This window comes from Salmo trutta, chromosome 27 (genome assembly GCF_901001165.1).
Source record: "Salmo trutta chromosome 27, fSalTru1.1, whole genome shotgun sequence".
NCBI classification, from domain to species: domain Eukaryota; kingdom Metazoa; phylum Chordata; class Actinopteri; order Salmoniformes; family Salmonidae; genus Salmo; species Salmo trutta.
Genome location: NC_042983.1, coordinates 19,552,727 through 19,569,754, shown reverse-complemented (window position 1 = coordinate 19,569,754; position 17,028 = coordinate 19,552,727). Strand labels below are relative to the sequence as shown.

Below are 17,028 nucleotides of genomic sequence, written 5' to 3'. Positions count from 1 at the left end.
GTGACAACCGTATTTATTCAAAATAACCATATTTATTCCCAGTTTAGTTTGATAAAATGTTTGTGTGTCACCATATTCGTTTGTTACTTTACATCTGCCTTATTTTAACAGACCGTGGACTGCACTGAAATGTGTTAGTGGATGATAAATTCCTAACAAAAATGTATAATTTATAGAGGTTTTTAATGACTTATTATACATTCACATACTAGTAACAAAATTAAAAAACAACTCAAACTCAAGCTTTCCTCCAGACCACACTATCTGTGCACCATTTCCCTTCAGGTTGACAGATTATTTGGTTGCCAATTTCAAATCACATCAAACTGTCACATGCGCCGAATATAACATGTGTAGACCTTACTTACCAACAGTGCAGTTCAAGAAAGAACTGCATTCAGGGCATTCAAGAAAATAATTTCATACTTAATTCAATGCATTTTATTTATTTACATTATACAGTGCACATTTGTGTTTTATATGGATGGAGTTGTGCTTTTTTAAAGGTTCAGTGCAGTCAAAATGTATATATTGAACAACAGCTGATGAACCAAACACTGTAAAGGAGTGAAACAATTTTATCAGTGTTAGTTCCTGATAGCTGCTGGTTGAAAATACAATCTACACAGGACCTTCTAATCAGCAGGTTTGCATGTGTGTGAGTTTCGGCTTTCCATGGTGACATCACCATGCTGTAAATTAATAGACCAATAAAGAGTTCCAAACCTCTCTGACAATGACAGCTAATTCTCCATTCTCCCCTTTGCAAAATCCTTACTTGAAATGTAGTTTTTTGCTAAAAAGCTATTTTGCCCATTTGAATGGAAATCTTTTACAGTAAGGTACTTAATTGTTACCCAGAAATGAGTTGATATTGATATACAAACGGCTGCATTGGGCCTGTAATAACCAATACTTACTGAGTTATATGGTGTGATAATACTAGAAACTCTAATAAATAAATCGTCAGACAAAAGTTGAAGCTGGAATCCTTCACCTTGGAAGCCTGTCAAAGCAAGCAGCAGGACAAAGACACTACTTCTTACCCACTGAAACGCATAGCTAGAATGACTTAACAGCTGACAATCTCTGAAAACTGCTATGAAGTTCAACGAGAAATCTCTCCAAATAACCCTGCAGTTAGTCTTTTACCACTGCTGTGCTTTAGACAGGACTCTACGATGCTTATTAATCCGCTATAGGATGGAGTCAGGAGTGGGTGCTGGAGGGGAGAGGGTAAGAAGAATGTCTGTAGTCAGTAATTTCCATTGGACTCAGCCTTGGACAACTTCCTCTTGCTCATCCTTCACCTGGGAAAGAACATGACATGTTAGGTTAGTCTTGTGAAATCGAGAACTGGACCGACAGGCAATCATGAATCATCTCAAATTCCGCAAGTTATTTTGTACAGGGTACAAACCTGCTCTACCCCTTCCACTTCAGGGACATAGAACTGCAACATATTCTGGATGCCACTCTTCAGTGTGACCATGGAGCTGGGGCAACTGGTGCAGGAGCCCTGCAGCTTCAGCTTCACAGTGCCATCCTCAAAGCCGCAATACAGGACATCACCATCCTCCTGCACTGTGGGCCTGGAGGAAGCCACATGAGTTAAGAGTGATACATACTGATACTGCAATGAGCAAAGAGACACTTCTGACAACAGGGAGATGTCAGAAAAAGGCTAAATACAACAACTAATAATACCTGATTCGGGTATCCAGAAGCTCTTTGATCATAGTAATCACCTCATCATCACCATCTGAGGGTGCTGTGAAGACAAAGGGAACAGTTCATGCAAACATATACTTACAGAACTTACAGTGCCTTCGGAAAGTATTCAGCCCACTTGAAATTATCCACATTTTGTTACAGCCTTGTGGCTCAGTTGGTAGAGCATGGTGTTTGCAACGCCAGGGTTGTGGGTTCGATTCCCACAGGGGACCAGTACGCGGGGGAAAAATTTATGAAATGTATGCATTCACTACTGTAAGTCGCTCTGGATAAGAGCGTCTGCTAAATGACTAAAATGTAAACGTAAAATGAATTATTATAAAAAAAATGTACCTCATCTATCTACACACAATACCCCATAATGACAAACTAAAAACAGGTTAAGAAATGTTAGCAAATTTATTAAATATACATCACATTTACATTAGTAATCAGACCCTTTACTCAGTACTTTGTTGAAGCACCTTAGGCAGCAATTACAGCCTAGAGTCTTCTTGGGTATGACACTACAAGCTTGGCACACCTGTATTTGGGGACTTCCTCACATTCTTCTCTGCAGATCTTCTCAAGCTCTGTCAGGTTGGATGGGAAGCGTCGCTGCGCAGCCATTTTCAGGTCTCTCCAGAGATGTTCGATCAGGTTCAAATCCAGGCTCTGGCTGGGCCACTCAAGGACATTCAGAGACGGGTCCCGAAGCCACTCCTGCATTGTTTTTGCTGTATCCTTAGGGTTGTTGTCCTGTTGGAAGGTGAACCATCGCCCCAGTCTGAGGTCCTGAGCGCCCTGGAGCAAGTTTTCATCAAGGATCTCTGTACTTTGCTCTATTGATCTTTGCCTCAATCCCGACTAGACTCCCAGTCCCTGCCACCAAAAAACATACATACAGCATGATGCTGCCACCACCACGTTTCACCGTAGGGATGGTGCCAGGATTCCTCCAGATGTGATGCTTCGCATTCAGGCCAAAGAGTTGAATCATGGTTTCATCATATAAGAGAAACCTGTTTCTCATGGTCTGAGTCTTTAGGTGCCTTTTGGCAAACTGCAAGCAGGCAGTCATGTGCCTTTTACTGAGGAGTGGCTTCCATCTAGCCACGCCCATAAAGGCCTGATTGGTGGAGTGCTGCAGAGATGGTGGTCCTTCAGGAAGGTTCTCCCATCTCCACCGAGGAACTCTGGAGCTCTGTCAAAGTGACCATCAGGTTCTTGGTAATCTCCATGACCAAGGCACTTCTCCCTCGATTGCTCAGTTGGGCCAGGCAGCCAGCTCTAGGAATAACCTTGGCGGTTCCAAACTTCTTCCATTTAAGAATGACGGAGGCCACTGTGTTTTTGGGGACCTTCAATGCGGCATACATTTTTTTGGTACCCTTCTCTAGATCTGTGCCTTGACCCAATCCTGTCTCAGAGCTCTATGAACAATTACTTTGACCTCATGGCTTGGTTTTTGCTCTGACATGCACCAACTGTGGGACCATCTATAGACAGGTGTGTACCTTTCCAAATCAATGGAAACAGGATGTACCTGAGCTCAATTTGGAGTCTCATAGCAAAGGGTCTGAATACTTACAGTACAAGTCAAAAGTTGACACCTTCTATTTATTATTACTATTTTCTACATTGTACAATAATAGTGAAGATATCAAAACTATGAAATAACACCTATGGAATCATGTAGTAACCAAAAGTGTGTTGAACAAAATAAAATATATTTTATGAGATTCTTCAAAGTAGCCACCCTTTGACAAATTTGCATACTCTTGGCATTCTCTCAACCAGCTTCACCTGGAATGCTTTTCAAACAGTCTTGAAGGAGTTCCCACATACAGTATGCCGAGCACTTGTTGGCTGCTTTTCCTTCACTCTGCAGTCCAACTCATTCCACACCATCTCAATTGGGTTGTTGTCGGGTGATTGTGGAGGCCAAGTCATCCGATGCAGCACTGCCTCTCCATTCTTGGTTAAAAAGTCCTTACACAGCATGGAGGTGTGTTGGGTCATTGTCCTGTTGAAAAACAAATGATAGTCCCACTAAGCCCAAACCAGATGAGATGGCGTACTGAAGCAGAATGCTGTGGTTACCATGCTGGTTAAGTGTGCCTTGAATTCTAAATATACTGCTCAAAAAAATAAAGGGAACACTTAAACAACACATCCTAGATCTGAATGAAATATTTTTTCTTTACATAGTTGAATGTGCTGACAACAAAATCACACAAAAATAATCAATGGAAATCCAATTTATCAACCCATGGAGGTCTGGATTTGGAGTCACACTCAAAATTAAAGTGGAAAACCACACTACAGGCTGATCCAACTTTGATGTAATGTCCTTAAAACAAGTCAAAATGAGGCTCAGTAGTGTGTGTGGCCTCCACGTGTCTGTATGACCTCCCTACAACGCCTAGGCATGCTCCTGATGAGGTGGCGGATGGTCTCCTGAGGGATCTCCTCCCAGACCTGGACTAAAGCATCCGCCAACTCCTGGACAGTCTGTGGTGCAACGTGGCATTGGTGGATGGAGCGAGACATGATGTCCCAGATGTGATCAATTGGATTCAGGTCTGAGGAACGGGCGGGCCAGTCCATAGCATCAATGCCTTCCTCTTGCAGGAACTGCTGACACACTCCAGCCACATGAGGTCTAGCATTGTCTTGCATTAGGAGGAACCCAGGGCCAACCGCATCAGCATATGGTCTCACAAGGGGTCTGAGGATCTCATCTCAGTACCTAATGGCAGTCAGGCTCCTCTGGCGAGCACATGGAGGGCTGTGTGGCCCACCAAATAAATGCCACCCCACACCATGACTGACCCACCGCCAAACCGGTCATGCTGGAGGATGTTGCAGGCAGCAGAACGTTCTCCACGGCGTCTCCAGACTGTCACGTGCTCAGTGTGAACCTGCTTTCATCTGTGAAGAGCACAGGGCGCCAGTGGCGAATTTGCCAATCTTGGTGTTCTCTGGCAAATGCCAAACGTCCTGCACGGTGTTGGGCTGTAAGCACAACCCCCACATGTGGACGTCGGGCCCTCATACCAGCCTCATGGAGTCTGTTTCTGACCGTTTGAGCAGACACATGCACATTTGTGGCCTGCTGGAGGTCATTTTGCAGGGCTCTGGCAGTGCTTCTCCTGCTCCTCCTTGCACAAAGGCGGAGGTAGCGGTCCTGCTGCTGGGTTGTTGCCATCCTACGGCCTCCTCCACGTCTCCTGATGTACTGGCCTGTCTCCTGGAAGCGCCTCCATGCTCTGGACACTACGCTGACAGACACAGCAAACCTTCTTGCCACAGCTCGCATTGATGTGCCATCCTGGATGAGCTGCACTACCTGTGCCACTTGTGTGGGTTGTAGACTCCGTCTCATGCTACCACTAGAGTGAAAGCACCGCCAGCATTCAAGTGACCAAAACATCAGCCAGGAAGCATAGGAACTGAGAAGTGGTCTGTGGTCCCCACCTGCAGAACCACTCCCTTATTGGGGGTGTCTTGCTAATTGCCTATAATTTCCACCTGTTGTCTATTCCATTTGCACAACAGCATGTGAAATTTATTGTCAATCAGTGTTGCTTCCTAAGTGGACACTTTGATTTCACAAGAAGTGTGATTGAGTTACGTTGTGTTGTTTGTGTTCCCTTTATTTTTTTGAGCAGTGTAAATCACAATGTCACCAGCAAAGCACCTCCACACCATCACATTTCCATGCTTCACGGTGGGAACCACACATGCGGAGATCATACGTTCACCTACTCTGCTTCTCACAAAGACACAGCGGTTGGAACCAAAAATAGAAAATGTGGACACATCAGACCAAAACACAGATTTCCACGCGTCTAATGTCCATTGCTCGTGTTTCTTGGCCCAAGCAAGTCTCTTCTTCTTATTGGTGTCCTTTAGTGGTTTGTTTGCAGCAATTTGACTATGAAGGCCTAATTCACGCAGTCTCCTCTGAACAGTTGACGTTGAGATGTGTCTGTTACTTTAACTCTGAAGCATTTATTTGGGATGCAATTTCTGAGGCTGGTAACTCTAATGAACTTATCCCCTGCAGCAGAGGTAAGTCTGGGTCTTCCTTTCCAGTTGCGGTCTTCATGAGAGCTAGTTTCATCATAGCGCTTGATGGTTTTTGCGACTGCACTTGAAGAAACGTTCAAAGTTCTTGACATTTTCCAGATTGACTGACCTTCGTGTCTTAAATTAAGTATGGACTGTTGTTTCTCTTTTCTTATTTGAGCTGTTCTTGCCATAACATGGACTTGGTCTTTTACCAAATAGGGCTATCTTCTGTATACCACCCCTACCTTGTCACAACACAACTGATCAAAATAAAAACATGATTAACTTATTTACCTAAGTACTCAGACCCTTTGCTATGAGACTCGAAATTCAGCTCAGAAGCATCCTGTTCCTATTTATCATACTTGAGATGTTTCTCTAACTTGGAGTCCACCTGTGGTAAATTCAATTGATTGGACAATATTTGGAAAGGTACACACACCAGTCTATATAAGGTCCCACAGTTGACAGTGCATGTCAGAGCAAAAACCAAGCCATGAGGTCCAAGGAATTGTCCATAGAGCTCAGAGACAGGATTGTGGGTTTGTATATGTGTGTATTTCAGGAAATGGCTTCCTGAAGTCCTAAGCAGCTGATTGGTCGGCCCCATTGATGATTGGAGCTCTGACCCCGCCCTCTCGTCAGGAGATGCAGCTGTTTTCAATTACCGACTCCTGCAGCTTTAAAAGCTAGAGTTTCTTTGTTAGGAGGCGGGAGCTTCTGGGTATGTCCACAAAAAACCCTCTCACCGGACTTTTGAGTTTGCTAGGGACAAAGAGTCTCTGTTTAATCGCTGGTGTTCAACCAGCAAAGCTAACACCTTTGCTGATATTCGGGAGTTGATGCTGTTGGAGGATTTTAAAAGCAACCTCCCTGATAGAATTGTAGTTATTTTAAATGAACAGAAAGTGGCGACATTGGCCCAGGCAGCAGTGTTGGCAGATGTGTATGCTTTGACTCACAAGACTGTCTTTGATGCGCCTCGTTTTGAAGGCCGAACGATTACATCATCATTGCCTCGATCGGGTCGCTTTTCCTCCGACGACCCTAAGCCTTTTCACGAAATCTGTGAATGTTTTTACTGTCACCAAAAGGGTCACGTGATTGCGGACTGCCCGGTTTTGAAAAATAAACAAACAGTCCCTGTCACCATCCCCTAAATTGAAAAGCGTGGGTTTAGTCCAGTCTTTGGCTCGTCTGTTGGACCAAGTTATTGATTCAGCATTTAGGAAACCGGATCCTATCTATGCTCCGTTTATCTCTGCCGGTTGTGTTTCCTTAACTGGAGAACAAGCGGATCAAAAGCACATACAAATCTTACGAGACACCGGGGCGGTGCAGTCAGTAATCGTTACTGATGCTTTACCCTGGTCTCCTGAAACGTATATGTCATATTACAGGGTATAGAGACAAAAACCATACCTGTACCATTAAACTGGGTCCACTTAGTGTCAGACTTGGTATCAGGACGTTTCCGTGTTGGTGTAGTGTCTACACTGTGAGTAAAAGGAGTCACATTGCTACTAGGGAACGATATCGCTGGTGGTAACATCACTCCTGTGTTAGAGGTAGTAGACAACCCAGAAATCAAAACTACAGATGATAAATTGGTTCAAGCATTTCCCCATGTTTTTCTTGCTTGTGTGTTAACAAGGGCACAACCTCACAAGCTAGGAGATGTGGAGGATTTGGCTAGTTCCATTTTTGAGAAGGTTGAAGTAGAAGACAATGCACCGAGTATTCCTTCTGCAAGGCCGATAGTTTTTACAGGGGTAAAAACCAAGGTTAAAGCAAGGTTAAAGCGAAATCGCGCACAACTACATGATATTCTTTTGTCCTTCACCTCCGACAAGGTGATTGAATGTCAAAAAGGAGACACCAGTCTTCGGAAGTGTTTTGCTTCGGTAATTTTCACTATGGAAGCTAAAACTAAAGAGACCGCCTACTTTATGGAAGCAGGAGTTTTGATGCGTAAATGGGCAGCTCATGACACCGTTAGTGACTGGAGTGAAGTGTGTCAAGTGATTGTTCCTTCACCGTTCCGACAGCAGGTGCTCTCACTCGCCCATGACCAGGCGTGGTCCGGACATTTGGGCATCACGAAGACTTATAACCGAATCCTTCGACATTTTTTTCAGGCCGGGTTTGAAGCCTGACGTTGTCCACTTTTGTAAAACATGTCATTATGTCAACTCACTGAGAAAGCGAATCAAACAGTTCCTTGTGCGGCGCCCTGCCCAATTCCTGTGGTGGGGGAACCGTTTGAACGAGTGATAATCAATTGTGTAGGTCTGTTGCCGAAAACCAGGTCAGGTAACCAGTTCTTACTAACAATAATGTGCAGTGCTACTCGCTACCCAGAGGCTATCACTCTCCGTACTATAAACGGCCAAGACTGTGGTGATGGCACTAGTGAAGTTCTTCTCTACGTTTGGACTCACTAAAGTAATCCAAATTGATCAGGGAACAAACTTTGTCAAAACTGTTCTCAAATGTGTTAAAGACTGTATTTCCCATCAGGTCTCCAGTCCATATCATCCAGAGAGTCAAGGGGCCCTCGGACGCTGGCATCAGACGCTAAAGGCGATGCTACGCAAGTATTGCATGGATACCAGTACCAATTGGGATGAGGGGGTGCCCTTTGTCCTATTTGCTATCAGGGAAACAATACAGGAGTCCTTAGGGTTCAGCCCTGCTGACCTTGTGTTTGGACACACCCTACGGGGTCCGCAAAAAGTTAAGGAGCATATCATATCTCCTACACCCAGTAGCGCCCCTAAAAATGTGTTGGATTATGTCAGTAAGATGCGGGAGACTGCACGCCGCATGTGCGTTAGCCCAAAAGTCTCTCTCCTCGTCTCAAAAACGCATGAAGTTACATTATGACAAAGATGCTCTTGGCCGTTCTTTTGCACCAGGGGATCAAGTTCTTGTTTTGTTGCCAATCCCTGGCTCATCTCTGTCGGCACGTTTTTCTGGGCCATATCTTGTGGAAAAGAAACTCTGTGACACCAATTATGTGATAAAGACCCCAGATCATAGGTGTTCTTCCCGTGTGTGTCATTAACATGCTGAAAGCATATTATATACGTGACTCTCCACATAGCTCCTCAGGTAAGCAGGTCCAGCTCTCCGTCTCCAGTGTGGCTGCGGTGGTGCTGAAGCCTGGCTGGGACCTAGAAGAGGATAAGGAGGATGGGTTGGAGTTACGCCATACATTACAGCAGTGTGAACGCTTATGTAATTCGGCGATGCTGAAAAAGTTAACCCCTCAAATGGAACATTTGGATAACAATCAAACTAATGATCTTATCCTATTGATAAATAGTTTTCTCAATGTGTTTCAGGACGTTCCAAGTCGCACGTCCATCTTGGAACATGACGTGGATGTGGGGAATAATGCTCCTATACGTCAGCATCCGTACCGGGTTATTGCTAAGCAAAGGGAGGTAATGAAAAGTGAGGTAGCTTATTTATTACAGAATGACATGGCAAAACCCAGTAACAGCTCCTGGAGTTCCCCGTGTATTCTCGTTCCGAAGGCTGACGGTATGTCCCGCTTATGTATGGACTATCGTCGCATAAATGCCATTACGAAGTCTGATTATTTCCTCTACCTCGCTTAGATGACCGCATTGATAGAATTGGCTCTGCTGCATAGTAAGTTAGATTTGCTAAAAGGTTATTGGCAGGTGCCTCTGACCTCTCGAGCTTCTGACATCTTGGCTTTCGTTACGCCTGATAACTTCGTACAATACAATGTGATGCCCTTTGGAATGGGTAATGCACCTGCTACTTTTCAGCGCCTAGTTAACATTGTGTTCGCAGATGTTCCAAATTGTACTGCTTACCTTGACGATGTGGTGATTCATTTGTCTACTTGGTCTGATCATCTCACCACCTTGAAAAGTGCGTTTCAGCAGCTGAAGAATGCTTCTTTATCCCTCAATTTGGCCAAGTGTGAGTTTGGGAAGGCTACTGTGAAACTTAGGGAAGCAGGTGGGACGAGGTCGAGTGTGCCTAGTAACTGGCAAAGTGGAAGCAATTGTTGCTTTTCCTGCTCCCACGACTCCCCGCCAGTTTCGCAGATTCCTGGGGATGGTAGGGTACTATCGTACTTTCTGTAAGAATATTTAGACGGTAGTAGCTCTCCTTACATCTCTGCTTAGTCCCAAAGTACCATTTAAGTGGTCCCAGGACTGTAACTATGCTTTTGAGTCCGCCAAAGAGCTACTTTGTAGTGCCCCTGTGCTTGCCACCCCAACTTTGACAAGCCTTTTAAGTTGGAGGTTGACGCTAGTATAGTGGGGGTGGGTGCGGTTCTTTTGCAGGAAGATGAAGAGGGAGTGGATCGGCCCGTCAGTTTCTTCTCCCATAAGTTCAACTCGTGTCAGTCAAGGTACTCCACCATTGAACAAGATACACTGGCTTTATTGCTAGCCTTACAGTTTTTTGAAGTATATGTGGGCTCCAGTGCCTTGCCTATACTGGTCTTCACGGACCATAATCCTTTAGTGTTTTTGAAGCAAATGTACAAATCAGAACCGCCACCTTATGCGGTGGGCTCTGATTGTATCCTTGTACAATGTACAGATTCAATATGTGAAGGTTTCGGCGAATGTGGTCGCTGATGCTCCATCACGGGTTTAGTAACTAGGGATGCGTGTTGGGTTTTGTTATTGCAAACTGGAAGTTTGCATGTTTTGGGGTGGGTGTGTTACGTTCCCAAGTTTCTGTGTTGTGGGTTTGTATTTCAGGAAATGGCTTCCTGAAGTCCTAAGCAGCTGATTGGTTGGCCCAATTGATGATTGGAGCTCTGACCCCACCCGCTCGTCAGGAGATACAGCTGTTTTCAATTACTGACTCCTGCAGCTTTAAAAGAGAGTTTCTTTGTTAGGAGGGAGCTTCTGGGTATGTCCTGTGTTGGTTGTTGCTCAGAGAGAGCTTCTTGGTATGTCCTGTGTTTCGTTGTTGGTCTGTATGAATTTTTGTAACGTATTTTGTAGCCGGTCCTGCTGACGTTTGTGTATGCCATAGGACTGTTTTTGATTAGTGAAATTGTTCACTTTAAGTTTGTATTGTTCTGTTTCATTTGTTCCCGGGGGGGAAGGCACCTTGGGAGTGCTTAGGCAAGAAGCCTGCGGGCATGCATATACCCGTAGTATGTACTGTCTTTGCACACTAGGTAAGACCTGGGCGGACCATGCCCTGTATTTTGGTTAGTGCGCCAGTTGGTGCTAGTTAGGTAAGTTGTGGGTGGGTAGGGAGGAGAGGGGGCTCTAACTTTTTTACTTTCTTTGCTTCCGTCCAGCCCCTTTTCCCCAAATTACTGTGTGAAGGAAGGAAAAATTCCCTGTTAACGGTAATATATATTCGGCCTCTGTCATCCTTACCTGCACCTGCAGTCACATACCTCTTTCACTCCACGGGGAATTGAGTGTAGCAAGGTGTTGCGTTCCCTCTTCCAAAAGGCGTGCTTAACAATCCCTATAGTGAAGCATGGTGTTAGCATCCTGTTGTGTGGATGTTTTTCAGCAGCAGGGACTGGTCAGGACTGAGGGAAAGATGAACGGAGAAAAGTACAGAGATCCTTGATAACCTCCTCCAGAGAGCTCAGGACCTAAAACTGGGGTGAAGGTTCACCTTCCAACAGGACAACAACCTTGAATGGTCCAGCCAGAGCCCGGTCTTGAACCCGATCAAGCATCTCTGGAGAGACCTGAAAATAGCTGTGCACCAACGTACCCCATCTAACATGACAGACCTTGAGAGGATCTGCTGAGAAGAATGGGAAACTCCAAATATAGGTGCGCCATGCTTGTAGCATCATACCCAAGAAGACGCGAGGCTATCACTGCCTAAGGTGCTTCAAAGTCCTGAATACTTATGTAAAAGTGATTTTAGTTTTGAATTTAATAAATCCATTAATTTCTAAACCTGTTTTTGCTTTGCCATTATGGGGCATTGTGTGTAGATTGAGGAGGGGGGGGGGAGAACTAATCAATTTTAGAATAAGGCTGTAACGTAACAAAATGTGGAGAAAGTCAAGGGGTCTGAACTTTCCGAATGTCATTTTTCTTACATGCTGACCGCTCGCGATGGTTGCAAAATTAATGTACACATGTTATTCAATCATTGAACCCACACTGCTCACGCATCTGCATGGCCAGGCACTAAATTAGAAATTGGATCCATTTGTGATGCTCAACGCGCTGCAAGTCCAGCCTCATCGGTTTTAAGGAGCATATACCCACATGGGTGATTCTAAGATTAACTGAGGTCCTCACTCCAGTGTTGGTTGTAGTAATGCACAGTAAAGTTAGTTGCCAACCGTCATATAAAGTCCAAAGAAAAAGCCTGAAGGAGATGAGAAACAAATTCGTTTTTTCCGAGGATTAATTGTCGGCGTAGTGGACCTTGTGCATTTCAGGTAAAACAAACCAATGTTTATATCCCAGGACAAATTAGCTAGCAACAGCAAGCTAGCTTGCTAAATTGCCATAAATGTTTAATGCTTTTTGACTTGTCCCCAAATTAATAATTGGTTCAGAGTTGATATTTCAACCTGCGTGTCCTAATCACTTCTGGTGTGGGTTAACAAAATCAACGTGCGCACGTCCGGCTTAGTCAGCATGTTACTTTTAACTCTGCATTGTCGGGAAAGGGCTCTTAAGTAAGCATTTCACAGTGAAGTCTATACCGGTTGTATTCGGAGCATGTGACATAACATTTGATTTAAATGACTGTAAATCTTACCTTGGTTATGGTAATGAAGTCAGTACCCAAAAAGACACCCTTGACACCATAGATTCTAAATAGTTGCCTGAAGAAATAATGTTGCCCAAGATAAGTTAGGGCTGTAACAAGATGTTCATCAGACTGCTTGTTTCTTTCAAATGTGTAAAATAGTTTTATCCCATATTGGAAGGCATGGTTTCAGTAGCCTAAGTCATTAACCTAGTGAGGGGTGAGCAATAGGCGTCCCGGGGTGCAGCAAAATCCATTGTTCCTTGTTCGAGGACCATGCGACCTGGCAGAAACTTCAAGCTGTTTGGGTTGGGAGTGTCTTGAGTCTGAATGAGCGGCACAATACTGTCAATCATTTTTGCTATTGTGGTGCTACAACACGTTATAGAGATTTACATTAGTGCCTTCAGAAAGTATTCATACCCCTTGACTTATTCCACTTTGTTGCGTTACATCCGAAATTCAAAATGGATTAGATACTTTTTCCTCACTCACCGACACCCCATAATGACAAAGTGAAGATGTTTTGACATTTTTGCAAATGTTAAATGAAATATCAAATTTACATAAAATTGACTCGGGTGTGAATTCTTTAATTTTACCTTTATTTAACTAGGCATGTCAGTTAACAAATTCTTATTTTCAATGACGGCCTAGGAACAGGGGTAGAACGACAGATGCTTTCAATGGTGGCAGTGGCCATCTCCTTGTGACAACAATGTTGAGTGGAGTCCAATGCAGTCCAGCATACTGATATGCACGCACAGCAAGGCTTAAGAAAAAACATTTTGAGCAGGTTAAATTCGGATAAATGGATCACCAGGATCAACCATGCTAAATAAAAACAGTCACGCAAGATTGTAGATAATCTGATTAGTCACATGTAACATTTGAGTACCACATGCTGACAATGAACAATTCAATTTGATGTAATGTGGACAGAAACGTTACTTCCAAAAACCCATTATGAAAATATTCCTGTGATCAAACTCCCACTGCATCATTAGGCAAGTAGGAATATTGTGCTGACTGGGCTGGTGTATTTCCACCAGTGAGAGGCAAGCTGAGCAACTAGCTAGCTATAAATAATAATGTTCTATTAAACCAGTTAAAAGGTATAACAGTTGCAATATAATTGAACTGTAGATGGAGCTACAATAATCACTTTAGCGCACTAGTCTCATATCTGCGTCAGTCCTCGACTTAGGTTATGAAACTGTTAAGAGCTAGCTGCTTACTTACTAATTAGTTGAGGAACACAAAGTGATAGAAATAACGTGAAAACATGCATTCCTACAGCTCATAGATATCTTCAGTACTCAACGAATCCACAGAGAGGAAAACGTACGGACTTGAAATTCTTAGAGATACCTGACCTGCTTGTAAGTCGCCATGTTTCTAAACAGTGACTCAATTTCCGTAAACTCTGCTGAGGGCGGAAACCGTCCTTGTGTTTTTATGTAAGCAAAGTGTATGCCTTCCTATATGATACACAACCACAAGGTAGATGAAAGGTGCATTTTATAACATTCATTACATATGGGTGTGTCTCATGATGATAAACAAATGCAACAAATTAAAACTATTAAATTGACTTGTTTTGCATTCATTTATTGATCTTTACATAAGGACATACAACAAATGTGTTCATCAAATACAAGCTTTGCATGACAAGTATTTTGATATGGGTGCTTTTAGGTTTCAGCAGGTGAGGCTTGCTGTATAAACCAGCCACTTCTTTCCTATACTAGTCAGTCAGTCATAAATCAAAGACTTGATATTACGTTCAGGAATTGACCTACAAAATAACGATTTTAACAACTAAGCTTCACACAACAGCATTGCTGGGAATTAGCTGGCAAACAAATGTTAGTCAGCCGGAAGACAGTTAAATAAAATTCAATTTCAACTTACTCTGTCGATTGTCTGTAGGCTTAGTCTTTATGCAGGGGGAATTAAAGAACATTAATTTAACGTATAATTAAAAAGCATTTTCAAACGTGGGTCTTTGTAGACCCGTGCAGTTCCTTGGAGGTCAAAACCCTCTCCGCTTACCTCATGTCAAAATAAAAGTCGCCCACAAGTTCGTGCTTTTTGTGTGTGCAGGTGTGGCGCACTTGCGGGAATTTTATTTTGACATGAGGTAAGCGGGTCTACTACAACATACCCACGTTTGGAAAGTTTTTAAATGCATGTTCTATTAGATGTTTGTTTTTGCATAATAACCAACCCTATGGACAATTGGCAGAGTAAATTACAATTTATCTAACTTCTGGCTGACTACTCGTTTTTTTGCAAGCTAATTCCTACCAACGCTACTGTGTAAATACTTTAGTTGCTAAAATAAACTATTGTAGAGTAAATTATAATTACTGCTGATGTAGTGTGCATTCTTCATTTGCACTGCAGATTAATTAACATGTACAAGTATTGTACAAAGTAAATCAAAGATTTTTTAAACTATTTTTAAGACAGCGGTTCTTACTTTGGATCAAGTAGTTTAAAACCTCTGTATTGGTCCCCACCATGACCAGGTAAAATGCAGAGTCGTGGATAGCAAACATTGAAAAGTGCTTCAAGATTATTGAATAGTCAGCAGAAGACCATATCAGCATTTCATATGGCTATGGAGAAAAGAAAAACAGAAGGAATACAACATCTGGTGTAGAAGCGCAAAAAGGTAACCCTTACGGGTTTATGATGAAACCATGTGTTGACCATTTACTTGGAAGTGTATTTTTAGCATGTGTAGGTAGGTGTCTGACGCCACAAGTGAAAGTTATGGTTCAACTGTGTTTCGCTTGAGGTGCTTGACAAGGGTTGTAGTTATTCTGGCATGTTCTGCTAGGGGGTGCTGATTCTAAAAAGGTAGAAATAGTGTGAGGTGCCATCGGTCTAAACTAAAGCCTTGTTCACACTGGTAGTTTGAAATGACTCAAATCCTATTTTTCGGCATATCCAATTCTAATCTTTTATTTTTCCTGCAGTCTGAACAGCCAAAAAGCACATGAAATCATATTTCAAGCCACATTTGTAACCACCTTCATAGGTGGTTTGAAATCAAATACAAATCAGATTCCTGTCCATGCGAATTAAGTCTGAACGGTCAAATCTAATTTGCCCTCAAGTGGTATTTACTGTTATTTGGCATATCTTGTTACTTGCTAGCTACTCTTGACATGACAAGAATGTGGTAGCTAACTAGCCTGTTGTTTACAAACAAATGAGTAAATGTACTAGAAAGCTAAACAGCTACCTAGCTGACTGCCGTGGCTAGCCAAAAATGACTTTTGAAAGTTGGTTCATCTTATATCCTTTGCAGCTCTAAAAGTATTCCTACATTATGATTAACATTCAAAGCAACGGGAATTGTTAATGGCAGGCTTACATGCAGTAAATGAGGTGATTCTACTTGTGTGTATGTACTGACATGTATGTGTAACTGATACATTTATAAACATTAACATGTAGTGTATGTAAATTGTAAATGTATTTTTCGTTATGTTATGTGTCGGACCCCAGTAAGACTAGGTGTTGCCATTGGCGTCGGCTAAAGGGGATCCTAATAAATCAAATAAAATGTGGGATCTTGCCCCCCCCCCCCCCTTCCATTGTTTTGGTCGAATTCCATTGATCTCTTTACTGCATCTATTGTTGTCACCTTAGCTTGCTAAATAACTTCTGAGTGATAGGAAGCACGAGCACCACCAATCACTCTATACCACTGCACATACACACTTGCACAGCCATGTCAGGAAATGACTGCTATCTGAACACATGCTCACTTGTAACTTGCTGTTTGGACAGTCAGTATTCCAAAACAGATTTGAAAAACTAAAATGATTTGAGCATTAAGGCCTGCAGTGTGAAGACTTAACAACTACATCACATTTACAAATCTTGAATCGGTGACTCAAGTGCAGGTATAATGTAGAAGTGCGGATTGAGAACATGATTGTGAATGTATAGAGTTCCAGTGAAGGTAGTATTAGAAGTAGATGCTGATTGGGAGTGTAGCGGAGGTGCTGATTGGGAGTGACTTTGCCGACAGTGCTGATTGTGAGAGTGGAGGACTTAAGGCTTCACTTCTACAGCATTACCAACCTGCTCAGTCCAAAATTAAAGTAAACCAACAAACTTAAATACAGCAGAGGCACCCACAAGAAAGGACAAGCGTAAGGAGAAACTCTGACCTTTTACCTCTAAGGTATGTTCTGTACTGTATGCCCTGCATGTAGATACATAAGGCTGATTTTTGCAGCACTGACGGTCACGTGACCATGTAAAACAACTAGTGACTAAGAAAGCAATCGGTGGAGGACAAAAAAGGCTAAAACTCATACATTACTACCTGACATGTGCAACATAATCCAGCATCTGATTAACATTATTATACATGATCAAATATGACAGCACTGCTAGAGGTACATTTAACCTACCTAGTAAGAAGTGTACACCACTCAATGGGCTAAAATGGTCATCAGATTACTT

At 42.9% G+C, this 17,028-nt stretch overlaps 1 protein-coding gene and 1 long non-coding RNA gene across 2 annotated transcripts; both read right to left on the bottom strand.

The window, feature by feature from the left end:
• Positions 1-166: 166 nt before the first annotated feature.
• LOC115164059 (NFU1 iron-sulfur cluster scaffold homolog, mitochondrial-like) lies at positions 167-9,209 on the bottom strand. Its single transcript, XM_029716178.1, has 6 exons — positions 9,202-9,209; positions 8,881-8,966; positions 3,520-3,549; positions 1,708-1,771; positions 1,421-1,592; positions 167-1,310 (listed from the first exon to the last, which is right to left on the bottom strand). The coding sequence occupies exons 1-6, from the start codon at positions 9,207-9,209 to the stop codon at positions 1,275-1,277; spliced, it is 396 nt and encodes a 131-aa protein (XP_029572038.1). The 3' UTR covers positions 167-1,274.
• Positions 9,210-13,121: 3,912 nt separating this feature from the next.
• Positions 13,122-16,051, bottom strand: LOC115164531 (uncharacterized). Its single transcript, XR_003869940.1, has 2 exons — positions 13,780-16,051; positions 13,122-13,309 (listed from the first exon to the last, which is right to left on the bottom strand). It is a non-coding gene; the product is annotated as an uncharacterized LOC115164531 (long non-coding RNA).
• Between the last annotated feature and the right edge of the window lie 977 nt (positions 16,052-17,028).